The sequence below is a fragment of the Schistocerca cancellata genome, chromosome 8 (assembly GCF_023864275.1).
Source record: "Schistocerca cancellata isolate TAMUIC-IGC-003103 chromosome 8, iqSchCanc2.1, whole genome shotgun sequence".
In the NCBI taxonomy this organism is placed as follows: domain Eukaryota; kingdom Metazoa; phylum Arthropoda; class Insecta; order Orthoptera; family Acrididae; genus Schistocerca; species Schistocerca cancellata.
In genome coordinates, this window is record NC_064633.1 from 427,226,831 (window position 1) to 427,254,449 (window position 27,619).

The 27,619-nt window shown below is 43.4% G+C and overlaps 1 protein-coding gene across 1 annotated transcript in view; it reads right to left on the reverse strand.

Annotated features, from left to right (window-relative positions):
* LOC126095610 (lactase/phlorizin hydrolase-like) overlaps positions 1 to 27,619 on the reverse strand; it is a 223,849-nt gene that overhangs the window by 95,463 nt on the left and 100,767 nt on the right. Inside the window, exons 12-13 of the mRNA XM_049910379.1 lie at positions 10,325 to 10,459; positions 8,385 to 8,507 (exon numbers count right to left, since the gene is read on the reverse strand). Coding sequence (XP_049766336.1) covers positions 8,385 to 8,507; positions 10,325 to 10,459 — 258 coding nt within the window. The remainder of the gene's footprint in view (positions 1 to 8,384; positions 8,508 to 10,324; positions 10,460 to 27,619) is intronic.

Consider the following 27,619-nt stretch of genomic DNA (forward strand, 5'->3'; position numbering starts at 1 on the left):
AATTTTTATTTATTTATTTATTTGTTTCTCGGGCGTAGGGTTATCAGACCGACTGTTGTGATGCGGCCTGCCACGACATCCTCACCTATGCGTACATCTTCGCCTTTATCTATTACACCCAAATAATCAATTATATGTTGTATATACTCCAAGTTATATCTTCCCCTACTTCTTTCCCCGCTACAGCTCCTTCAGGTTCTATGGAAGTTATTACTTCATTTCGTAAACATCTCCTATCATCCGGATCCTATTTCTTGTCAAAGTTTTCCAAGCATTTGTTTCCTTGCCGATTCAGTGGAGAATCCCGTCATTTATTTTCGCTCAATCTAATTTTCAGTATACTTCTACGGAACACATCTCAAACTCTTCGGTTCTTTTCCGGTTTCCCCTTGCCCACAATCCACTTTCGTACAATACTGCGTTCCAGATATACATTCTCAGAAATTTCTTCCTCAAATTTTGACAGATGCTTGATATTAGGCAACCTTTTCGGCCAGAACAGCTTTTTCTTTATGCGTCCTCTTTGCTTCCACGAGCGTAATTTTACTTCCAAGGTAAGACAATTCATTCTCTTTGTCATTTTTGTGGTTCACAATTTTATGTCCTACAATGCCACATACTGGACTACACCAAAATACCCACACACAGAGGCGCACGTGGTTGTGCATGTGCACGCACGCACGCGCACAAGCACACACGCACTTACACACACACACACACACACACACACACATACACACACACACACATTACCCACCAACTACACTGTGCAACACAATTAATGGGTCACTTCTAACTCCGTAATTGTCATCCATTGCGAATCAGAAGTTTAAAATTTCTCTCAACGGTGCATACCGCTCTCCTCTGCAATGGTGCCCTGCGAGTCCAAACTCGGTGTTAGCGGTGCTGCAAACAGCAAGGTGTTGACACATAAGAAAAAAAAGTCCACAGTTCAGAACTTCGAGTGAAGTGAAAGGTAAGGTAATCATGACAATTTGGCACCAAAATTTTAGCCAGTGCTACTGTGGACGTGTCACACAATGACAAGGTCATCAAACTCCCTCTTACCCACATTCCACGTCTTCTCTTGGAGCCTATGGCATGTAGATTAGAACCGCTACTCTCAGCGTTACCATGTGTGGCCGAGAAAAACATTTCCCTCCCACACTCGCTCACAATCGACACACAAGTTCCTAATGGTCTTGCATCTACATCTACATCGACATGGATACTCTGCAAATCACATTTAAGTGCCTGGCAGAGGGTTCATCGAACCACTTTCACATTTCTCTATTGTTCCAATCTCGTATAGCGCGCGGAAAGAATGAACATCTATATCTTTCCGTACGAGCTCTGATTTCCCTCATTTCACCGTGTTGATTGTTCCACCCTATGTAGGTCGGTGTCAACAAGATATTTTTGCATTCGGGGGAGAAAGTTGGTGATTGGAATTTCTTGAGAAGATTCCGTCGCAACGAAAAACGCCTTTCTTTTAATGATTTCCAGCCCAAATCCTGTATCATTTCTGTGACTCTCTCTTCCATATTTCGCGATAATACAAAATGCGCTGCCTTTCTTTGAACTTTTTCGATGTACTCCATCAGTCTTATCTGGTAAGGATCCCACACCGCGCAGTAGTATTCTAAAAGAGGACCGACAAGCGTAGTGTAGGCAGTCTCCTTAGTAGGTCTGTTACATTTTCTAAGTGTCTTGCCAGTAAAACCCAGCCTTTGGTTAGCCTTCCCCACAACATTTTCTATGTGTTCTTTACAATTTAACTTGTTCGTAATTTTAATACGTAGGTATTTAGTTGAATTTGCGGCCTTTAGATTAGACGGATTTATCGTGTAACCGAAGTTTAACGAGTTCCTTTTAGCACTCATGTGGATGACCTCACACTTTTCATTATTTAGGGTCAACTGCCACTTTTCGCACCATTCAGATATATTTTCTAAATCGTTTTGCCGTTTGTTTTGATCTTCTGATGACTTTATTAGTCGATAAACGACAGCGTCATCTGCAAACAACCGAAGACGGCTGCTCAGATTTTCTCCCAAATCGTTTGTATAGATAAGGAACAGCAAAGGGCCTATAACACTACTTTGGGGAACGCCTGAAATCAGTTCCGCTTTACTCGATGACTTTCCGTCAATTACTACGAACTGTGACCTCTCTGACAGGAAATAGCAAATCCCGTCACATAACTGAGACGATATTCCATAAACACGCAATTTCACTACGAGCCGCTTGTGTGGTACAGTGTCAAAACCCTTCCAAAAATCCAGGACTACGGAATCGATCTGAAATCCCCTCTCAATAGCAGTCAACACTTCATGTGAATAAAGAGCTAGTCGTGTTTCACAGGAACGATTTTTCTAACCCCATGTTGACTGTGTGTCAATAGACCGTTTCCTTCGAGGTAATTCATAATGTTCGAACATAATATATGTTCTAAAATCCTGCTGCATATTGGCGTTAACGATATGGGCCTGTAATTTAGTGGATTACTCCTACTACCTTTCTTCAATATTGGTGTGACCTGCGCAACTTCTCAGTCTTTGGGTACGGATCTTTCTTCTAGCGAACGGTTGTGTATGATTGATAAGTATGGAGCTAATGCATCAGCATACTGCGAAAAGAACCTAATTGGTGTATAGTCTGGAGCAGAAGACTTGCTTTTATTATATGATTTCAGTTGCTTCACTACAACGAGAATATTTACTTCTACGTTATGTTGGCAGCTGTTCTCGATTCGAATTCTGGAACATTTGCTTCGTCTTCTTTTGTGAAGGCATTTCGGAAGGCTGTGTTTAGTAAATCTGCTTTGGCAGCACTGTCTTCAAAAGTATCTCCATTGTTATCGCGCTTGTGATAGGCATCAATGAAATCACCCCTTCTCTTGGGGCTTTGAATCCCAGGCACTTCGCGGTCGAAAACTGCATTTCGCAGATCGACGAGTAACAGGACGGCACTTTTGACAATCTACGACATACTGACATCCCTGGACGATTCAGACCTTCTGTAATAAAGCGTGAATGGGCGGGAGGCCCCAAAGGGCAAGGATCAGCCGACTAATTGGAAAGTTTGCCCTATACCTCGCTCCCTCAGGCCCTTTCTTTCTCAAAGTATGAGAACTATGTGAGTATGTGTATCTGTTAAGTGTAGGTGACTGTAATGGGTGTGAGTGTAGTTTAGTGTCGTGTTCGTGTTGGACAGGGTGAAACCCGTTGCTGTACATAGCCTAGTCCACAGTAAGAGCAGCAAGGGGGCCGCTGAGCTTAACGTCTCCATCCTAGGAAAGAATAGCCATCAACAGTGTCACATGCCCTCAGTTCATGGGACACTGCAGAGAGGTTTGATATTTAAACCAGGGTACTGGCGCAAAGTCTGGTAATCAGGAACTTCAATTCTTCCCCTGCTGGCCAAATACTGACAGAGAAAATTTCTTCCGTCACCAAGATTCGGACCGGCTTTCTTCCAGGCCGGGCGCCACCGCACAGGAGTATGTTAGTGATATAGGCCACCACGAAGGCCGGTGCTCCTCTTACGGCAGCTCGGGGTAGCATCACCACTGGTGGTCGCTCCCATTTGGACTGTAGCGCGACAGTAAATTTTGCTGTAGTATGCCGGGCACAAACATTAGGAACCGTTCAAAACCAATCGGCGAAATTTGAACATGATCTCCAGCAACAAAGGGTGTTTATGGTTTTTCAGCTTTCCTGCTTCACACCATCGTGAAGCATGGCCAGGTGGGAGGGGAGAGGGATGGAGTGCGACATTGTACGGGCGTGAATAAAATGGCAAAAGGGTTCCTCTAACACCCCGAAGATTCGAACACTCTCGATGACACCTGTGTAGGTTTGTTGGATACTTTAAAAAGGTCTCTGTACAGAGACAGTTATGCCTAAATGCTAGCCTGATAGACAACCCTTTTACACCCACGAGACTGAATAATCAACGAAAGAATAACGTTCTACGAGTCGGGGCGTGAAATGTCAGAACCTTGAACGTCCTAGGGAAGCTAGAAAAATCTGAAGAACATGCAAAGCTTCAATCTCGATATAGTAGTGGTGAGTGAAGTTAATTGGGAAGGAAGACAAGGATTTCTGCTCAGATGAGTACAGGGCAATATCAGCAGCAGACAATGGTATAACGGGAATAGAATTCTTAATGAGGAGAAAGGTACAGCAGAAAGTATGTTCCTGTGAACAGCTCAGTGACAAGGTTGTTTTTGTCAGAATCAATAGCAAGCCAACACCGACAACGATAGTTCAGGCATACATGCCGACGTTGCAAGCTGAGGACGAAGAGAGAGAAAGCATATGAGGATACAGAAAGTGCAATACAGTACGTAAAGGGGTATGAAAATCTGATAGTCATGGGGGACTGGAACGCAGTTGTAGGGGAAGGAGAAAGGTTACAGGAGAATATGGTCTTGGGTCAACGAATGCCAGAGTAGAAAGACTAATTGAGTACTGTAACAAATTTCAACTGGTAATAGCGAATACTCTGTTCAAGAATCACAAGAGGAGGAGGTTACTTGGGAAAGGCCGGGTGATACGGGGCGATTTCAATTAGATTACATCGTAGTCAGACAAAGATTCCCAAACCAGATAATGGGTTGTAAGGCATACCGGGGAGGAGACAGACTCAGATCACAATGTAGCATTGATGAAGAGTAGGTTAAGGTTTAAGGGATTAGTCAGGAAGAATCAATAAGCAAAGAAGTGGAATACAGAAGGACTAAGGAATGATGAGACACGCTTGAAGTTCTCTAAGGCTTTAGACGCACGAACAAGGAATAACTGAAAAGGCAATAAAGTTGAAGAGTAATGGGCGTCTCTAAAAAAGGCAGTTACAGAAGCTGGAAAGAAAAACATAGACACAAAGAAGGTAACTGCGGAGAAACCATTGGTAACAGAAGAAATACTTCATTTGATCGATGAAAGAAGAATTACAAAAATGTTCAGGGAAATTCATGAGTACAGAAATACAAGTCACTGAGGAATGAAATAAGTAGGAAGTGTAGGGAAGCTAAGACAAAACGGCTGCACGAAAAATGTGAAGAAATAGAAAAAGAAATGATTGTCGGAAGAACTGACTCAGCATATAGCAAAGTGAAAACAGCCTTCGCTGTAGTTAAAATTGAAAGATGGTAACATGAAGAGTGCAATGGGAACTCTACTGTTAAATGCAGAGGAGAAAGCAGAGAAGTGGAAAGAGTACACTGAAGGCCTCTTTGAGGGGGCAGATTTGTCTGATGCGATAGAAGAAGAAACAGGAGTCAAGATACAAGAGACGGGGGATCCAGTATTAGAAATAGAATTTAAAAGGGCTTTAGAGAACTTAAGATCAAATAAGACAGAAGGAATGGACAAGATTCCATTAGAATTTCTAAAATCATCTGGGGAAGTGAAAATAAAATGATTATTTACGATGGTGTGTATAATGTCTGGTGACATACCATCTGACATTCCGGAAAATATCATCTACACAATTCCTAAGACCGCAAGAGCTGACAACTGCGAGAAATATCCCACAATAAAACAGCTCATTTATCCAAGTTGCTGACAGGAATAATGCACAGAAGAATCAAAGCGAAATTTGAGGATGTTTTAGATGACGATTATTTCGGCTTTAGGAAACGTAAAGACACGAGAGAGGCAATTCTGACCTTGTGATTGGTAATGGAAGCAAGAGTAAAGAAAATTCAGGACACGTTCATAGGATCTGTTGACCTGGAAAAAGCATTCGACAATGTAAAATGATGCAAGATGTTCGAAATTATGAGAAAAATAGGGATAAGCTATAGGGAGTGACGGGTAATATACAATATGGGCAACAGTGTAGAAGGAATGATAAGAACGAAGTGCTCGGATTAAAAAGGGTGTAAGACAGGGATGTATTCTCCCCCCCCCTTCCCCCCCCCACAACAAACACACACACTTTTCAGTCTGAGCAAGGAGAACATCAAAAGCAGACTAGCACTGGCAAAAAGTGCATTCCTGGCCAAGAGAAGTCCATTAGTGTCATACGTAGGACTTAATTTGAGGAATAATTTTCTGAGAATGTACGTTTGGAGCACAGCATTGTATGGTAGTGAAAATTAGACTGTGGGAGAACCGGAAGAGAGGAGAGTCGAAGTATTCGAGACGTGGTGCTGTAGACTAATTTTGAAAATTAGGTGGACTGATTAGGTAAGGAATGAGGAGGTTCTGCACAGCTCCAAGATGAAGATATTGGCACAAGAGAGAAATTAGGTTTTGTATATACAATGGTATATTTTGCCGTTTGAAATTTTTCTCTGATTTGGATGATTGAATGTCACACGTTTCCGTGCTATTAACGGACACACACAATTTATGACTCGTATTGTTTCTGTCTATTTTTGTAATGATATATGTTTTAATACCTCTTTTGTGGTATGTTTTCTTACAGTGTGTATTTTAATAATTTATTAGTGAAATTTAGACGCGCGGAGTGGCCGCGCGGTTTAAGGCGTCATGTCACGAACTGCGCGGTCCCTCCCGCCGGAGGTTCGAGTCCTCCCTCGGGCATGGGTGTGTGTGTGTGTGTGTGTGTTGTACTTAGCAAAGGTTAGTTTAAGTAGTGTATAAGTGTAGGGGCCGATGATCTAAGCAGTCAAATGGTTCAAATGGCTCTGAGCACTATGGGACTTAACATCTGTGGTCATCAGTCCCATAGACTTAGAACTACTTAAACCTGACTAACCTAAGTACATCACACACATCCATGCCCGAGGAAGGATTCGAACCTGCGACCGTAGCGGTCGCGCGGTTCCAGACTGTAGCGCCTAGAACCGCTCGGGCACGCCGGCCGGCACGCTTCTAGTCCACAGCCACTGGAGTCGTGGCGCAGTGGCGTGCACCATTTGTCCGCAAGACGCGCGTCACCGCCACTGGGACCGAGCGAGGTGGCGCAGTGATTAGCACACTGGACTCGCATTCGGGAGGACGACGGTTCAATCCCGTCTCCGGCCATCCTGATTTAGGTTTTCCGTGATTTCCCTAAATCGTTTCAGGCAAATGCCGGGATGGTTCCTTTGAAAGGGCACGGCCGATTTCCTTCCCAATCCTTCCCTAACCCGAGCTTGCGCTCCGTCTCTAATGACCTCGTTGTCGACGGGACGTTAAACACTAACCACCACAACACCACCACCGCCACTGGAAACTTACAACGCCGTTGCCTACCTTAGGACGCCTGTGGTGTGGTATCGATACGTAGTCAGAGTGAGAGAAAATCGTTGTCCGTCGGGGATTCGATAATGCGACCTTGAGATTTCTATGCCCATGCTTTAAACTGTATCACCAGGCCTGAGGAAGAAAGCGGTAGAACAAGCAACGCGGAGAACTTATCTCATGATATCATTTCTTCAACTTATGCTTGTATTGCATCACCAACATTAACATCGTTTTAACACTTCCTTCTCGGTGATGAAAGTGACTGCCACTGATGTGTAGTTTCTGCAGTAAATTCCTGCGCCCATTACACTAATTATCCTGCTATTTCCAAAATTTCACTTTCTTCACTTACGGTGCATTTTCTCTACCATTATTTGCAATATATTTCTTACCTGTTAGGTAATCTACTTACTGGAAACCGGTGTTTGGGGTCTGCTTCGGTTTGCCAATTGTCGTAAACAACGGTGATACGCCATCACCGTATTCGACACAGTTGCTCTCCGGGAACTCTGTTAAATCTAACCTTCTATTCATGTTGGAAATACAAGTGCTATTGTATCTCGCTTAAATTTTTTCAGCATCACAAGAGAATGCGAAATACCGATACACTCTTTCTTTACTTCAAAAATAAGGACATCTGTGTCCCTTCCCATCACACGCTGGCAGCATAATATCCCTGGAAGAATCATTAGCTGTCAACTAGTTTGGAAAATTCTCTCTCCTGATATACAGATTTACGTTTTCCATGTGGTCCCTAAGCTGATTGAGGGATAAGTGGTTAGTTAGAAAAGACACGAACGATTTCTTTTCCCGTCCTTGTCCAATCCGAGTTTGGGTTCTTCCTCGAAAAATTCATATTGGATGTGAGGCAAAGCCCTAACGTTCTTCAGAGTCTAAAGACAAACGTTCGTCCCTTCCGACCTCTTAAACAAAAAATTTATTTAATCTTCACTTGACAGTCTCTTTCTTTTAGTTCTCACACGTGAAAGACAGGGGACAGTAACTTGCTTCGCAAATTACATCGATAGTCGAAAATATTGTGATAGTGAGAAGACGTTATTGTCTTTCACTTCACATATGCATTACTGTCGAACAAAATCCTACAAACCTTAGTTATAGTGAAATTCTCCGTGCTAGGTATAATTAAGAATAAGGGAAATATCAGTATACAAAGTAACTCACCCTGTCACCGAAGTTGTCAAGGAGCACCCTGGCGTACTCGAGGAAGTAGTCCGCGAGGATGGGATTCGGCCAGCCACCTATGTACTGCAGAGTTTGCGGTAAGTCCCAGTGGAACATCGTCACCTGCAAGATGGGAGACGTTGGCTATAAACATCAAATGTGATACATTTGCATGATGAAAATACCGAGGTCATCATTCATTTTATTTTCTTCTATTCCGTAGAAAATACGAAACATCAAGTGAGTATCACTCTTCCGTAGCGAAGAGAAAGGATAACATGACTGTAAGGAAAGAATTTCAAATGATATAATTTGTCAGGGAAACTGGGAAGAAAGGATGATTTAACGTTCGTAAGTTATTTTAAGGACTACTTTCACTCCTGTGAGCGGTTTACAAAGGCTTCAGGAGAAGTCGAGAAATGAGTGAACGGGAAAATAAATGTAGAAGCGGGAAATTGTAAGAGACAGAGAGTGAACACCGATTTCAAATAGAACTGTAGCTGAAAGACTACGTGATTCAAGTAATCGTACAATACAATGCAATATTCCAGTCACTCATTAAAGCAAATATTTTTAATATTTTTATTTTGGTAGTAGTGCTAAAAGTGTATTCTAGTGTGGTTGTGCCTGCTCTTGGACTTTAAACAGTAATGCTGAAAATTACGTTTGGATACCTTTGTGCCTAGTTCATTCAATTACAGTTACAAGTATTTTCAGTCATCTTATTGTCAGTCGCGCTGTACCAATTGCCTTGACAATAATGATGTTGTAATTGGAGCGCGGTTAGAAGAGCATTTCTGTGTAAGCCGATATTAATACGTTTTATTGTTTTCGTGGGGCGACAATAAAGTTATGAGTCTTAGTTTCTCACAAACTGGACATCATGATGAAAAGTTGTTTATGCGATACAAAATGCCCTCATAACATAGGGAATTTTTTTTCGCTAGAGAGGAACTGACCGAAGATGCTAGTATTTTACTGGTAAGAAGAATCCCTTAATAGTTACAAAACAGTTGGGAATAATGAAAGAAAAAAATTCTCAGTGTTGCATACAAAGCAATGTCAATACACATATTCGATACAGTAACAGCAGGCATGTGAAACAAATCTGTAAACGGGCATCAAGGAACAATGTAATTGAATTAGTGTCCTATATACATTTAGATTAGATTTTAATTAATTAGAGCAGATTTTATAACAATATTTGTCACTATCATGTACATGTAAGGAAAAATCAAAAACTTCAAGCAGATATAATATAAAATAACATTATCATCTTTTATTTGTATGTTGACGGTGATGGAGATGTTTTTATATGTATTTCGTTTTCTAAGGAATAAGCTTTCCCGTAATTATTGCCGTAATAACTGCGATGCTTCACCAATGGTGACACCTTTATGAGAGTACCTTTAAATAAAAGTTTTATTGGCAATGTGGAAATAGGGTAAAAAATGTGTGAATAGAACGAATCGGTCAAGAACAGATATGCTAGGGAACTTACATAGATGTACGGAACTGAGTTCTACACTTGAGGGAGTTAGGGAAGTAGTCAGTGACCGCCCCAAGAAAAATAAAATAAATTTTTTCCGCAGCGAGTGGCTCTACAGGCGTACTTAGTCCAACATAGATCCGACAATTCTTACCATTTATGATAATGACAGAACAAGCATCCATTCATTGATGTTGGTATATGTAGTGAAACTGTTCCTTCACATTCTAATATAAGGGGCCAGGAGGAATTTATAACCAGCTTCCTCCTGAGATTGAGCAGTAAATTCGAAAGAGTGAAGAAATTTTTACACTACCGTTGATAAGTTCTGTGAACGCTAGGATGGAAATTTACCCTGCACAATAATGCCACGTGGAACAGTGAATGGTCGATGCGTAGTGTGAGCGTCTTAATCGATCCCTCCACAGAACAGAGATAAAAGCGTTCTTACCAGCGGCTGGATATCGTTCTCCAGTAATAAAATGATGAGATTGTTGTAGTAGTCGATTCCCGACTGGTTGATCACGTCCAGGCCCCCATTAGGCAGTATGCGAGGCCAAGAGATAGAGAAGCGGTATACTTTAGCCTGAAACAATGCAGTGTTACACTAGCATCTCTACTGCTAGAGAGGATCAGCAGCACAATAGTTACGGTTCTGTGGAAGAACATTCAGCAGACATCTGTCAAAACTAACAGTAAAATGTTTTTGAAACGTAGGAAGTATACATGTATCATTAGTTATAATTCGCAGTCCTCAAGCAGTGTCGATCGCTATGTAGCTGACAAACGTCGAAATCTCAAGGGTTTATCCAACCTGAGGCGGCTGACTAACAGACAGTATTTTATTCAGGTATGTCACGTTCTAACACCTGGAGGACAAATTACTTTCAATGGATGATCTATTTAGAAGAAGCTGAAAAATGGTATTATTTTTTGTGATGTGTATTTTATGACAGAACTGCAATGAAGCTTAAATTTCGTAACTGCTGGGCCAACAAACAACTATCTTCCTGCACGCCTATCGAGGAAATACGTTATGCAATTCGAATGAAACATCTGCAATTCATGGAGATATTATTTATGTATGTTATCTCTGGAACTTTCGACAAATGTCAGATGGCTGTTCTTCCAGCTGATTTTGGAAAGAGCTTATTGGAGAATAAGAGCTTAATGAGGTTGGGCAGAACTGACAATAGTTTTGGTGGTACATATCAGGAATCAAAATTATCTCAGTATGAGTGTACGAAATTGAAAACGTGTAGAAAAACAAATATTATTATTATATTTTTGATTATCAACAGTTTAGTTAAGTTATTCCCAGTCAATACTGAGAAACTATCCTCAGTTATCGTGTGAAAATTATTTGTGCAACATTATATATGATGCTGAGGAAATTTACATGCCCTTTTTACATGAAAATAATATCGTAGCCTCTGCGAAGCTGAGATGCAATACCAGATTGTCAATGGGATATGGGAAGCATGAAAAATGTGCATTAACGTTGGGAATTTGACACGCACTGCTAAACGAAGGCCTCCGACAAACTCCTGCGAGTATAATAGTGTTTTACACTCTTCCATGCTTTTGCATATTTCATAACGTCATCCACAAACTCCCAATTCTTTGTCGTCCCAGCTTTTACTTGTCGCTTGGAATACAATACCTATCGACTTGCTCTACTTAGCATCCGTTCGCCGGCTTAATGTCCAAAGTATCATTTTTATTATCGGCTTAATTACACTTAAGCCGGCCGTGGTGGCCGAGTGGTTCAAGGTGCTTCAGTCCGGAACCGCGCGACTACTAAGGTCACAGGTTCGAGTCCTGCCTCGGGCATGGATGTGTGTGATGTCCTTAGGTTCGTTAGGTTTAAGTAGGTCTAAGTTCTAGGGGACTGAATACCTCAGATGTTAAGTCCCATTGTGGTCAGAGCCATTTTGAATTACACTTATGTTTATCCTACGAATTCCTATTGATCGAAAAGCGGATTTCTTTTGTTTAGGACGCCTCTTTTGCAAACTTCTAGTTTTTATTGCTCTGTATATTTCCTTTTGCTGTCGACTGAATATTTGTCTTCAGCTATAACAAATTCATCCCATCTGTTGTGATGTGCATTTGCGCTTAAACAGTTTATTTTCGATATGTTAATAATACATACCTTTGGTCTTACTACAGATGATTTCGATCGTGCTCTCAAACTTTCGATACTGAGCTGTTCTATTTGTTGAACTGCTTATAAACATTAGGAGAAAAAAATACTACGTTATTTGCGGAACGTGAACTCACAGTAGGGGCAGCTTGCTGGAATATAGCTACTCAAACAAAGCAGTTTGAGCCGATGTAACAGCAGGTGTCTCAACACGATGTGTGACATCACGCGTGTATGTTATGTTAACATTACACCCAGTATTGAAAACATGACGTAGACAAACATATCTGATGGTGTTCCATTGTCGTTGCCGCACTTCGGTTAGATATTCATCACTTCTGATGACGATAAGCACCCCCTGTTCTTGTAACGTGAAAGTGTAACGAAACTGTGACAAAAGTTGTCTGTAACAAATAAAGTCTAGCCATAGCGCCTTTTCTCTTTCTTTGACGCTGGTCGTTAGTTAGCTCTTCCATTTGGCTTAACATTGCAGTCGCGTGATTGCTGCGTAGAGATTTCACAGAGCGGGCTATGACGGTCAAGTAAGTGGTCGGTCGGTTTGCAGCGAGCACGGAGAATTACGTGAACGACCGGGCGAGTGCAGTACACCCGAATGCGGAATGGCCGGCAGGCAGCAATGAAGCCTGGCACGGGGTCGCTGTCGGCTTGATGCGACGCAGTGGCCGCACAGCTGAGTGGTGGGACTGCGCAGCGCGAGGCCTCCTTGGCGCAGCGGACCTGGGATTGGCAGTGTCCACAGTTGCTGTCTGACGGAGGCTTACACCTAGGTGCGGTCATGTCCTGTCCGGTTGCATCTTATGGTGTATTCGGCACTCTCGATGCTGCAACCGACTACACCCTACCCTGTGGGTTAGCTGTTTGCTGCTGTAAGTACTGTGCCCAGAGCTATTAAGCTGTCGTTGGTCCATTTGTTTCTAAAAACTTGCCGCGCTGTGACTGAACTTACTTCTCAGTACTGTACGAATTCCGCCCCTCTTATACCGATACATATGCACTAACCATTTGGTTGTGCCTGTAGATGAGGAATTTCAGATTACGCTGATACAATAGCTCCCTACTTAGCAATCATACAGGGTGTTTCAAAAATGACCGGTATATTTGAAACGGCAATAAAAACTAAACGAGCAGCGATAGAAATACACCGTTTGTTGCAATATGCTTGGGACAACAGTACATTTTCAGGCAGACAATCTTTCGAAATTACAGTAGTTAGAATTTTCAACAACAGATGGCGATGCGGTCTGGGAAACTCTATAGTACGATATTTTCCACATATCCACCATGCGTAGCAATAATATGGCGCAGTCTCTGAATGAAATTACCCGAAACCTTTGACAACGTGTCTGGCGGAATGGCTTCACATGCAGATGAGATGTACTGCTTCAGCTGTTCAATTGTTTCTGGATTCTGGCGGTACACCTGGTCTTTCAAGTGTCCCCACAGAAAGAAGTCACAGGGGTTCATGTCTGGCGAATAGGGAGGCCAATCCACGACGCCTCCTGTATGTTTCGGATAGCCCAAAGCAATCACACAATCATCGAAATATTCATTCAGGAAATTAAAGACGTCGGCCGTGCGATGTGGCCGGGCACCATCTTGCATAAACCACGAGGTGTTCGCAGTGTCGTCTAAGGCAGTTTGTACCGCCACAAATTCACGAAGAATGTCCAGATAGCGTGATGCAGTAATCGTTTCGGATCTGAAAAATGGGCCAATGATTCCTTTGGAAGAAATGGCGGCCCAGACCAGTACTTTTTGAGGATGCAGGGACGATGGGACTGCAACATGGGGCTTTTCGGTTCCCCATATGCGCCAGTTCTGTTTATTGACGAAGCCGTCCAGGTAAAAATGAGCTTCGTCAGTAAACCAAATGCTGCCCACATGCATATCGCCGTCATCAATCCTGTGCACTATATCGTTAGCGAATGTCTCTCGTGCAGCAATGGTAGCGGCGCTGAGGGGTTGCCGCATTTGAATTTTGTATGGATAGAGGTGTAAACTCTGGCGCATGAGACGATACGTGGACGTTGGCGTCATTTGGACCGCAGCTGCAACACGGCGAACGGAAACCCGAGGCCGCTGTTGGATCACATGCTGCACTAGCTGCGCGTTGCCCTCTGTGGTTGCCGTACGCGGTCGCCCTACCTTTCCAGCACGTTCATCCGTCACGTTCCCAGTCCGTTGAAATTTTTCAAACAGATCCTTTATTGTATCGCTTTTCGGTCCTTTGGTTACATTAAACCTCCGTTGAAAACTTCGTCTTGTTGCAACAACACTGTCTTCTAGGCGGTGGAATTCCAACACCATAAAAATCTTCTGTTCTAAGGAATAAACCATGTTGTCTACAGCACACTTGCACGTTGTGAACAGCACACGCTTACAGCAGAAAGACGACGTACAGAATGGCGCACCCACAGACTGCGTTGTCTTCTATATCTTTCACATCACTTGCAGCTCCATCTGTTGTTGAAAATTGTAACTACTGTAATTTCGAAAGTTTGTCCGCCTGAAAATGTACTGTTGTCCCAAGCATATTGCAACAAACGGTGTATTTCTATCGCTGCTCGTTTAGTTTTTATTGCCGTTTCAAATATACCGGTCATTTTTGAAACACCCTGTATAATACCGCTCGCTCACCGACAGATCTGTACCTACAGATTGGAAAATTGCGCAGGTCGCGCGAGTGTTTAAGAAGGGGACTAGGAGTAATCCATCGTAGACCTATATCACTGACGTCGGTTTGCAGTAGGGTTTTGGAGCATATACTGTATTCAAACATTATGAATCACCTCGAAGGGAACGATATATTGATGCGTAATCAGCATGGTTTCCGAAAACATCGTTCTTGTGCAACGCAGCTAGCTCTTTATTCGCACTAAGTAATGGCCGCTATCAACAGGGGATCTCAAGTTGATTCCGTATTTCTAGATTTCCGGAAAGCTTTTGACACCGTTCCTCACAAGCGACTTCTAATCAAGCTGCGGGCCTATGAGGTATCGTCTTAGTTGTGCGGCTGGATTCGTGAATTCCTGTCAGGAAGGTCGCAGTTTGTAGTAATAGACGGAAAATCATCGAGTAAAACTGAAGTGATATCAGGTGTTCCCCAGGGAAGCGTCCTGGGACCTCTCCTGTTCCTGATCTATATAAATGACCTGGGTGATAATCTGAGCTCTTAGGTTGTTCATAGATGATGCTGTAATTTACCGTCTAGCAAGGTCATCCGAAGACCAGTATCAGTTGCAAAGCGATTTAGAAAAGATAGCTGTATGGTGTGGCAGCTGGCAGTTGACGCTAAATAACGAAAAGTGTGAGGTGGTCCACATGAGTTCCAAAAGAAATCCGTTGGAATTCGATAACTCGATAAATAGTAAAATTCTCGAGGCTGTCAATTCAACTAAGTACCTGGGTGTTAAAATTACGAACAACTTCAGTTGGAAAGACCACATAGATTGTGGTGTCACCATCAGACACCACACTTGCTAGGTGGTAGCTTTTAAATCGGCCGCGGTCCGCTAGTATAAGACGGACCCGCGTGTCGCCACTGTCTGTGATGGCAGACCGAGCGCCGCCACACGGCAGGTCTAGTGAGACTTCCTAGCACTCGCCCCAGTTGTACAGCCGACTTTGCTAGCGATGCTACATTGACAAATACGCTCTCATTTGCCGAGACGATAGTTAGCATAGCCTTCAGCTACGTCATTTGCTACGACCTAGCAAGGCGCCATAACATTTGATAATTAATATTGTGAAGCCTGTACAGTAACGAGAGATGTTCACCAATTGTGGATTAAAGTTAAGTATTCTACCAGTTACTCTTGTTTTGCTAGTCTTATTTCTCTGACCTGTTCCAGACCTCACGCCAGCCTGCGTGACCTTAATCGCGTGCCTTTCGGCTTCCTCCAAACTCCGTGAATTGGCTCCTGCCAATTCACAACATAGATAATATTGAGGGGAAGGCGAGCCAAAGGTTGCAACAAGTCCACTAAAGAGCCAGCTTACACTACACTCGTTCGTCCTCTGTTAGAATATTGCTGCACGGTGTGGGATCCTTACCAAGTGGGATTGACGGAAGACATCTAAAGCGTGCAAAAAAGGGCAGCTCGTTTTGTATTATCACGTAATAGGGGAGAGAGTGTGGCAGATTTGATACGCGAGTTGGGATGGAAGTCATTAAAGCAAAGACGTTTTTCGTCGCGGCGAGATCTATTTACGAAATTTCAGTCAGCAACTTTCTCTTCCGAATGCGAAAATATTTTGTTGAGCCCAACCTACATAGGTAGGAATGATCATCAAAATAAAATAAGAGAAATCAGAGCTCGAACAGAAAGGTTTATGTGGTGTCACCGCCAGACACCACACTTGCTAGGTGGTAGCCTTTAAATCGGCCGCGGTCCGTTAGTATACGTCGGACCCGCGTGTCGCCACTATCAGTGATTGCAGACCGAGCGCCACCACACGGCAGGTCTAGAGAGACTTCCTAGCACTCGCCCCAGTTGTACAACCGACTTTGCTAGCGATGGTTCACTGACAAAATACGCTCTCATTTGCCGAGACGACAGTTAGCATAGCCTTGCTACGACCTAGCAAGGCGCCATGTTCAGTTACTATTGATATTATGAATAATGTACTGTCAAGAGCGACGTTCACCATTTATGGATTAAAGTTAAGCATTCCACCAGCTACGTCCGTTTTTTGCTAAAGTCTAATTTCCTTGACCTGTTCCAGACCTCACGCCAGCCTGCGTGAGCTAAAACGCGTGTCTTTCGGCTTCCTCTAATATCACGGTGTTGGCTCTCCTGCCAACCCACAACAGTTTAGGTGTTCGTTTTTCCCGCACGCTGTTCGGGAGTGGAATGGTAGAGAGATAGTATGATTGTGGTTCGATGAACCCTCTGCCAAGCACTTAAATGTGAATTGCAGAGTAATCATGTAGATGTAGATGTAGATGTAGATAGTGTTTACGGATGTGTCTTTTAAGTGGTTTGGCTTTGGAAGGCACGTACTATTTAAAGCGTTCTTGTGTGAAGCCAGTACAAGTTCTAACCACCAGTATTTGTGCCGTTTACTCCTAAACTACAGAACGAGGTAGCGCAGCGGTTAGCACACTGGACTCGCATTCGGGAGGACGCCGCTACAAACCAGCGTCCGGCCATCCTGATTTAGGTTTTCCATGATTTACCCAAATCACTTCAGGAAAATGCGATGATGGTTCTTCTGAAAAGGCACGGCCGACTTCCTTCCCCATCCTTCCCTAATCCGATGGGACCCATGACCTCACTGTCGATCCCCTCCCCCAAATCCAACCAACCAACCAGTTCCTAAATTGAATTCGGAAATACCATTATAACCACTGTAGGATTCCGAAGCTGTCCGCTTCACCATACAGCAAAGTTGGTGTTGCTTAGGTTAATTTGATTTTTAATTACCTAACGCTTCCGTGAATTGTCTTGCGTAATTAAGCACTGATCCACTGCCTGCTTTTTTTGTGATTAGGTAAGGAAAGCAGAGTAGTTCTTTCATTAATTTTCACTTTCCTGTGTGACAGTTTAAAGATAGAATTATGTTGGCCATATTAACCCCAAAAACTGCCACTGTTTAGCTTTATTAAAAAAAATCCTTGCTTCCACTGGCGGGTTAGCTGTAAGTTTTATTGTCTTATATTCATCAAGGTTGGTGGCTCGACAAATACCGTCACCCTTGGAGGTGAATTTATTTCTTTATTTATTTTGTATATATTGTAGACTGAAATTTATTTTTGCTGTGCCGTTTCGAGCGCTTCCTCAGGCATTGTCGTCGTCCAGTGCAGTCAGGCGGGTCTATGCTCTCTGAAGGGTGCCACAGCTTCAATAGCAGAACCTGATTTGATGTACTCGTATGTTGTTAAGAAAGCCCTCTGCCTTTAAATTACACTTCTTAAATCATTATAGTCTAAATCTCCGGCCTGAGATTTGATAAACTGACCTGTTGGTTGCCTAAAAGATTATCTCTACCGTTATTTTCGTTAAACAAAAGTTTTTGAATGGCGTTTTTCCCCCTTTTTAAAGGGATGAGTGAACCTTTGATGGCTATTCTCATTAAAATTCATGAAGTTATTGTTATTGGACTTAAATTCTAAGTTTAGTTTTGAATTATCACTCTACTTGCGATACCTCCGAATTCGTGTTATAGAGGATTGCTACAGAAACACACACACACACACACACACACACACACACACACACACACATATATATATATATATATATATATATATATATATATATATATATATATATATATATATAGGGTGGTCCATTGGTCTTGACCAGTCCAAATATCCCACGAAATTAGCGTCAAACGAAAAGACTACAAAGAACGAAACTTGCCTAGCTTGTAGCGGGAAACCAGATGGCGCTATGGTTGGCCCGCTAGATGGCGCTGCATAGGTCCAACGGATATCAACTGCGTTTGTTTATTACACATTCGTGTAGCACATAAACAAATATGAATGTTTTAGTTGGACCACTTTTCCCGCTTTGTGATAGACATATGGCTTACAATTTTAGACGAACAGCTTGTTACAGGTAGGTTTTTTAAATTAAAATACAGAACGTAGGTACGTTTGAACATTTTATTTCGGTTGTTCCACTGTGATACAGGCACCTTTGTGAGCTTATCATTTCTGAGAACGCATGCTGTTACAGCGTGATTACCTGTAAGTACCACATTAATGCAATAAATGCCCAAAATGAGGTCCGTCAACCTCATTGCATTTGGTAATACGTTTAACGACATTCCTCTCAACAGCGTGTAGTTCGCCTTCCGTAATGTTCGCACATGCATTGACAATGAGCTGACGAATGTTGTCAGGCGTTGTTGGTGGGTCACGATAGCTAATATCCTTCAACTTTCCCCACAGAAAGAAATCTGGGGACGTCATATCTGGTAAACGTGCGTTCCATGGTATGGTGCTTAGATGACCAATCCACCTGTCATGAAATATGCTTTTCAATACCGCTTCAACCGCACGCGAGCTATGTGCCGGACATCCATCATGTTGGAAGTACATCGCCATTCTGTCATGCAGTGAAACATCTTGTAGTAACACAGGTAGAACATTACGTAGGAAATCAGCATACATTGCCGTCGATAAAATGGGGGCCAATTATCCTTCCTCCCATAATGCCGCACCATACATTAGCCGGCCAAAGTCGCTGATGTTCCACTTGTCGCTACCATCGTGGATTTTCCGTTGCCCAATAGTGCATATTATGCCGGTTTACGTTACCGCTGTTGGTGAATGATGCTTCGTCTCTAAAGAAAACGCGTGCAAAAAATCTGTCATAGTGCAGTAATTTCTCTTGTACCCAGTGGCAGAACTGTACACGACGTTCAAAGTCGTCGCCATGGATTTCCTGGTGCATAGAAAAATTGTACGGGTGCAGTCGAAGCTCACCTAGCATTCTCAACACCGACGTTTCTGAAATTCCCGATTTTCGCGCAATTTGTCTGCTACTGATGTGCGGATTAGCCGCGACAGCAGCTAAAACACCTACGTGGGCTTCATCATTTGTTGCACGTCGTGGTTGACGTTTCACATGTGGCTGAACACTTCCTGTTCCTTAAATAACGTAACTATCCGGCGAATGGTGCGGACACTTGGATGATGTCGTCCAGGATACCGAGAAGCATACACAGCACACGCCCGTTGGGCATTCTGATCACAATAGCCATACATCAACACGGTATCGACCTTTTCCGCAATTGTTAAACGATCCATTTTAACACGGGTAATGTATCACGAAGCAAATACCGTCCGCACTGGCGGAATCTTACGTGATACCACGTATATGTATAAGATACATTTGTAACTATTACAGCGCCATCTATTACAAAACAAAAAAAATTGTCCAACTAAAACATTCATATTTCTTTACGTACTACACGAATATGTAATAAAATGAGGGGTTCCTATTTATAAAACGCTGTTGACATCCGTTTGACTTATGGAAGCGCCATCTAGTGGGCCAACCAAGCTAGACGAGTTTCGTTCTACGTAGTTTTTTCGGTTGATACTTTTTCGTGAGATATTTGGCGCGGTCACTATCGATGGACCACTCTATATATATACTACTGGCCATTAAAATTGCTACACCTCGAAGATGACGTGTTACAGACGCGAAATTTAACCGACTGGAAGAAGATGCTGTGATATGCAAATGATTAGCTTTTCAAAGTATTCACACAAGGTTGGCGCCGGTGGCGACACCTACAACGTGCTGACATGAGGAAAGTTTCCAACCGATTTCTCATACACAAACAGCAGTTGACCGGCGTTGCCTGGTGCAACGTTGTTGTGATCCCTCGTGTAAGGAGGAGAAATGCGTACCATCACGTTTCCGACTTTGATAAAGGTCGGATTGTAGCCTATCACGATTGCGGTTTATCGTATCGCGACATTGCTGCTCGCTTTCGTTGAGAACCAGAATATGTTTGCAGAATATGGAATCGGTGGGTTCAGGAGGGTAATACGGAACGCCGTGCTGGATCCTAACGGCCTCGTAACACTAACAGTCGAGATGACAGGCATCCTATCCACATGGCTGTAACGGATCATGCAGTCACGTTTCGATTCCTGAGTCAACAGGTGGGGACGTTTGCAAGACAACAATCATCTGCAAGAACAATTCGACGACGTTTGCAGCAGCACGGACTATTAGCTCGGAGACCATTTGTGTGGTTACCCTTGACGCTGCATCACAGACAGCAGCGCCTGCGATGGTGTACTCAACGACGAACCTGGGTTCACAAATGGCAAAACGTCGTTTTTTCGGATGAATCCAGGTTCTGTTTACAGCATCATGATGGTCGCATCCGTGTTTGGCGACATCGCGGTGAACTCACATTGGAAGCGTGTATTCGTCATCGCCATACTGGCGTATCACCCGGCGTGATGGTATGGGGTGCCATTGGTTACAAGTCTCTGACACCTCTTGTTCGCATTGACGACACTTTGAACAGCGGACGTTACGTTTCAGATGTGTTACGACCCGTGGCTCTACCGGTCATTCGATCCTGCGAAACCCTACATTTCAGCAGGATAATGCACGACCGCATGTTGCAGGTCCTGTACGGGCCTTTCTGGATACATAAAATGTTCGACTGCTGCCCTGGCCAGCACATTCTCCATATCTCTCAAAAATTGAAACCAATTGATAACGTCTGGTCAGTGGTGACTGAGCAACTGGGTCGTCACAGTACGCCAGTCTGTGATGGACTGTGTTATCGTGTTAAAGCTGCATGGGCAGCTGTACCTGTACACGCCATCCGTGCTCTGTTTGATTCAATGCTCAGGCGTATCAAGACCGTTATTACATCCAGAGGCGGTTGTTCTGGGTACTGATTTCTCAGAATCTAAGCACTCAAATTGCGTGAAAATGTAATCACATGTCAGTTCTAGTGTAATATATTTGTCCAGTGAATACCCGTTTATCACCTGAATTTCTTTTTGGTGTAGCAATTGTAATGGCCAGTAGTGTATGTGTACACACACGACTTGAAAACTCGCTTTTTCATGCACTGTACTGTTTTAAATTTCTATTGGTTAAACGCCGGCTGTTGCAATCTGGATGTTGATGATTTTACCAGCGTGCAGTACGTCGAATTTTTGGGGGATAAAGAATATTAAATGGCTCTGAGCACTATGGGACTCAACTGCTGAGGTCATTAGTCCCCTAGAACTTAGAACTAGTTAAACCTAACTAACCTAAGGACATCACAAACATCCATGCCCGAGGCAGGATTCGAACCTGCGACCGTAGCGGTCTTGCGGGTCCAGACTGCAGCGCGATAAAGAATATTGTTGTATTGTCATGTCAATCGGGCTCGGACAATTCACTCCAGTATCCCTGTGCCCTGCTTTTAGCAATCTACATTCTCATCTGTTTGAACTATGGTGTGACAGAGAAATCTTTGCTTAAACAAAGATGAATCCGCTAGGCAAGCTTGCAGGTTGCACTGTGGTATTCGACCTTGAGCGGCACCTGTCCATTGTCCAGAATACGTTGCTCGTATCAGTCGCGGTCAAAACAATGTCCTCTATAGTTGTGAGTGGATTATGTCAGAGCTAAGTCACTTTGAACGAGGGTAGTTTGTTGGTTCTCATGCGATAAATGCTTTCGTAAGCATAGTGAACGTATTTCGTGCTTCAAGATGCACCATATCGAAGATTTACGCTGCGTACAGTGAAAGCAGGAAAACATCATCCATTAAGGCACAAAGCGGACGAAGTTATGTGTTGAGTGATTGTGAGAGACGATCATTGAAGAGGATTGTGACGAAAAAAATGAGGACGACAGCTGCGAAAGACACTATACCCCCAAATGTCGCACCTGCAAACCGTATTAAAAAAAGAAAAAAAAGCAAAGGAAGTTCCATCAGTTCGGAATTGCAGGGCTAGCTGCGGAATGCTGGAATACCAAAGCCACACACTTTGCACATGCCAAAACCGTAAAATCTGAACTATGGAGAAATGGAAATTGTCGTTTTTTTGGATGAGTGTTGTTGCACACACTTCTTAACGTATGGCCGAATTTACGGCCCATGAATGAAACGTGTCGGGGTTTGGTGATGATCTGGTGTTCCATGGGTCCATGGGTCTTCTGCAATGTCGCATTATTGTCAAGGATTGTCTGACCATTCTGGCTGATCAGGTCCAACCACTGGTGCAACGTTTATTCCTCAATGGTGATGGCATCGTTCACATAGTTCGCATCTTCAAGGTTTGGTTTGGCAAGCAGGACGATAAATTCTCGTACCCCTCCTGGCCACTATAGTCGCCATATCTTAATATTATTGATCCTTTGTGTTCTACTTTGGAGACATGGTTGCGTAATGGCTATCCACGCATATCATTGATACATTAACGTGCCAGTATTTTTCAGGAATAATAATATAAGGACCAGAGTAGAGGGGACCTGTATTTATCCATTCCGAGACACCTGAAAGCTCATTTCAATGGTTTTTCTGCATGGTATTATGCACAGTAATATCTTGTGCTTTTGGCGTTTCCATATTGTTGTCCAACCACTGTACGTCTGTTGTGTGTACTCACCCCCAGGTGCTTGAGCGCCTGCATGTCCTCGGCATACTTGTGGTACGAGTCACAGGCCACGTCTCCATTATCACCGTTGGTGCCGTACTCTGGATGCTCGTGCAGCATGTGGTCTCAGATGCTTTCTCCTTTGCCTGTAAGGTAATAGGAAGTCTCACTGCAGAGATCAAGGATATTTTTCTTCATGTAGCTAGCAAACCAGGCACTGCTTCACAATTGCTGGAAATGGATGGGAATTGGGTAAGCATCCTAATCTGTTTCTCTCTCCTCTCCCTATCACCTCCTCACCCGCTCTTTATCCATGTCTTCCTTCTCTCCCATCTCCTCTTCGCCCCCCCCCCCCCTCCTGCCCGCTCTGTAAGTGTCCTCCTCCCATCTCTATCTCACCTTTGAGTTTCGTTTACTTTTATTGTAAATTTATATTCTGTAGTATTCTATGCATAGGCTGGTAAATCACAAATAGAACTTTTCTGCTTTCTGTGAAACCCGACTTTGAGGAAGAAAAAACAACACCTAGTTATGGCTGTTGTGTATGTAATTTCACTTTAAATATATATAATGAGAAATAATTTTTATACGAGAAACAATTTGCCTGCCTGCGAGAAAGAAAACAAAACGCCGAATTTTCACAGCAGAGTACAGCACTGTATTTTCATTGTCACTGTTTGTTTTAACAGGAAACCTGTACGCCTTTATTTAAAAAATATGTATATAGCTTACTCAGATCTGTGTGTCTACCATGCAAAAATATGAAGTGCACTGGTCAAGAACTTTTTAAGAATTATGTAAACAATGTTTCCTCTTCATCTGCTGCGTATATACATTTTAACATTTAAAAAATATATGGCCTATGACTGTCCGAATGTCATTAGACTATCGTCTAAAGATATGAAGTAAATCGGACGAGGACTTTTTAGATTTTTGGTAAGAACTTCTCGCCTTTGTTTGTTACGTGCATATGCTATGTATATTAAAAAAATATAAAGCCTATGACCGTCCGAATGTCCATTAGAGTATCGTGTACAAATCTGGAGTAAACAGACGAAGTAATTTTTGAAATTTTTGGTAACAAATTTTCACCTGTGGCAGACTCCAATGTAAATGCGTACACGCATCGAATTTCCTCTTTGTAAACCACTAAACGATTGTGGCAGACGTATGGCATACACAAACGATGAATATGTGGATATGTTTCTGGTCCTTGGTGCAACTGATAATCGGGCTGCTACATATCCTCATCGACGCCATGCAGATAAAAATGTGTTTCGTCGTCTGGAGCTGCGCCTTTGGAACTGTCCTGCCACCATCGCGTGACGGAGGGCGTCCACAGGTTCGCTGGACTCCAACTACTGAGGAAGCTGTTCTGAAGGTCATACACCAAGAACCTCTGCGAAGAATACGTAGCATAGCAAGTCATCTGCGTGTCTCGCAATACACGGTCATTAATGTGCTGCATGAGCATGGACAGCACCCCTGTCATTATGCTTTCACGCAATGCCTGCATCCTGCAGATCGCCATCAGCGGATGCTATTCTGTGAATGGATCCAATAACAACAGGAAGCCAACGATGACTTCGTGAACACCGTAATATGGTTGGTTGAAGCAGCATTCACTTATGAGAGTGTCTTCAATATGCAAAATGCCCACCATTGGAGTGAGGTTAACCCACACGTCACCCGCGACCGTGGATTGCTGTGATATCAACGTCTGGGCTGGAACATTGAGTGACATGTGTTTGGGCCCCTACATGTTGCCTGACCGGTTGCCTGCACGAAGGTATCATGCATTCCTCTCAAACTGTATGCCTCATGCACTGGAGATGTTCCGCTACATGTCCGGCAGAGGATTTGGTTCCAATATGTTGGTGCAGCTCCACACTCTGGAATTAATGTGGGACTGTATTTGGACCAAACATTTCCATGGAAATGGCTCAGACATGGAGGTCCAATTGTATGGTCACCGACTTCACATGGCCTAAATCCCCTGGATTTCTTCCTGTGGGGACTCCCAAAGGAGCACGTGTACTCTACTCCGCCGACGAATGTGGAAGAACTGGTAGTGCGTGTTCATGTTGCTCTTGTTACTGTGGATGCAGCTTCGTTGCGAAGGGTCCAGAGCTGTGTGATTCGGTGGGTTGTGCAATGTTTGAACGTGCAGAAAGGTCACTTTGAGTATCTGTTGTTCTGAGGACAACATAATTTGTAGTGAAAGTCGTGTGGTCATTAATATGGACACTATTATTATCACTGGATGCTAATGTGCGACTTATTGGAGCTCATATTACTTGTAGTATAAATGACAAGTACACTACTGGGCATTAAAATTGCTACAACAAGAAGAAGTGCAGATGATAAACGGGTATTCATTGAACAAATATGTTATACTGGAACTGACATGTGATTACATTTTCACGCCCTTTGGCTGCATACATCCTGAGAAATTAGTACCCAGAACAACCACCTCTGGCCGTAATAACGGCATCGATACGCCTGGGCATTGAGTCAAACAGAGCTTGGATGGCGTGTACAGGTACAGCTGCCCATGCAGCTTCAACACGACACCACAGTTCATCAAGAGTAGTGACTGGCGTATTGTGACGAGTCAGTTGCTCGGCCGCCATTGACCAGACGTTTTCAATTGGTTTCAGTTGGTGAGAGATATGGAGAATGTGCTGGCCAGGGCAGCAGTCGAACATTTTATGTATCCAGAAAGGCCCGTACATTATCCTGCTGAAATGTAGGGTTTCACAGAAATCGAATGAAGGGTAGAGCCACGGGTCGTAACACATCTGAAAAGTAACGTCCACTGCTCAAAGTGTCGTCAATGCGAACAAGAGGTGACCGAGACGTGTGTCCAATGACATCCCATACCATCACGCCGGGTGATACGCCAGTATGGCGATGACGAATACACGCTTCCAATGTGCGTTCACTGCGATGTCGGCAAACACGGATACGACCATCATGATGCTGTAAACAGAACCTGGATTCATCCGAAAAAATGACGTTTTGCCATTTGTGAACCCAGGTTCGTCGCTGAGTACACCATCGCAGGCTCTCCTGTCTGTGATGCAGCGTCAAGGGTAACCGCAGCAATGGTCTCCGAGCTGATAGTCCATGCTGCTGCAAACGTCGTCGAACTGTTCGTGCAGATGGTTGTAGTCTTGCAAACGTCCCCATCTGTTGACTCAGGGATCGAGACGTGGCTGCACGATCCGTTACAGCCGTCCGGATAAGATGCCTATCATCTCAACTGTTAGTGTTACGAGACCGTTGGGATCCTGCACGGCGTTCCGTATTACCCTCCTGAACCCAACGATTCCATATTCTGCTAACAGTCATTGGATCTCGACCAACGCGAGCAGTAATGTCGCGATATGATAAACCGCAAGCGCGATTGGCTACGATCCGACCTTTATCAAAGTCGGAAACGTGATGGTACGCATTTCTCCTCCTTACACGAGGCATCACAACAACGTTTCACCAGGCAATGCCGGTCAACTGCTGTTTGTGTATGAGAAATCGGTTGAAAAATTTCCTCATGTCAGCACGTTGTAGGTGTCGCCACCGGCGCCAACCTTGTGTGAATGCTCTGAAAAGCTAATCTTTTGCATATCACAGCATCTTCTTCCTGTCGGTTAAATTTCGTGTCTGTGGCACGCTATAATCGTGTTGCAGCCAGTAGTGTAGATGTTGTGTTATTGTACTGCGCTATTATCTTTAGCATCTCGAAACTGAAATTATTTATGTAGTTATTCTGTCCTATGACAGATCATTTCTTATTTGTCTAACCACGTATTTTTTATGTTCACCTTTACAAAATGTTGTAAATTTATGATAGATATGACCTAAGAAACTATGTATATAACAGTATGAAATGTCAGAATGAAATTAGCAACTAAAAAAAAAAAAATGCACCCTAACCCCAGATCGAACGTTCGACCTCCTGCACGTTAACCCTCAACTCTGTCCACTCCACCAACACTACACCGCGACGAAGATGTGCTGACAGAGGTAGTTACCATGTGTATGGTTAGAGTGTTGCCAGATTGCCACTCTCTTAACGTCCTTTTTCTGCAGGATGGACTCGCTGGACGAAATTTTGAGAGAGATTTTTTGTTTTATAGCTGGCATGTGAAAAGTCGCGCCGCGAAGCCCGAGTGCGCGAATTTCGCTTCACCCTGTATAATATACTCATATTCAGAAAAAAACATCACACCTTGAAAGACTAGACATAGGACGTTCATATTCACAGGACATGCACATTAATATGTTCTGCACAAATTACTAGCATTCGAACCATGTCGGCCCGCGTGTAGAAGGTCAACATCGATACCACGGTGCGGCTCAACTAACCGGTAAACTGTACCTGCGGCTCTCTTGTAGTTACAGACCGAAGGTAACGGATAACAGTGACATGAGCAGTCGTGCAGGATGCCTCGCAAACGTCCACACTAGCCGTACCGTGAAACCAATGAATTTGAAAG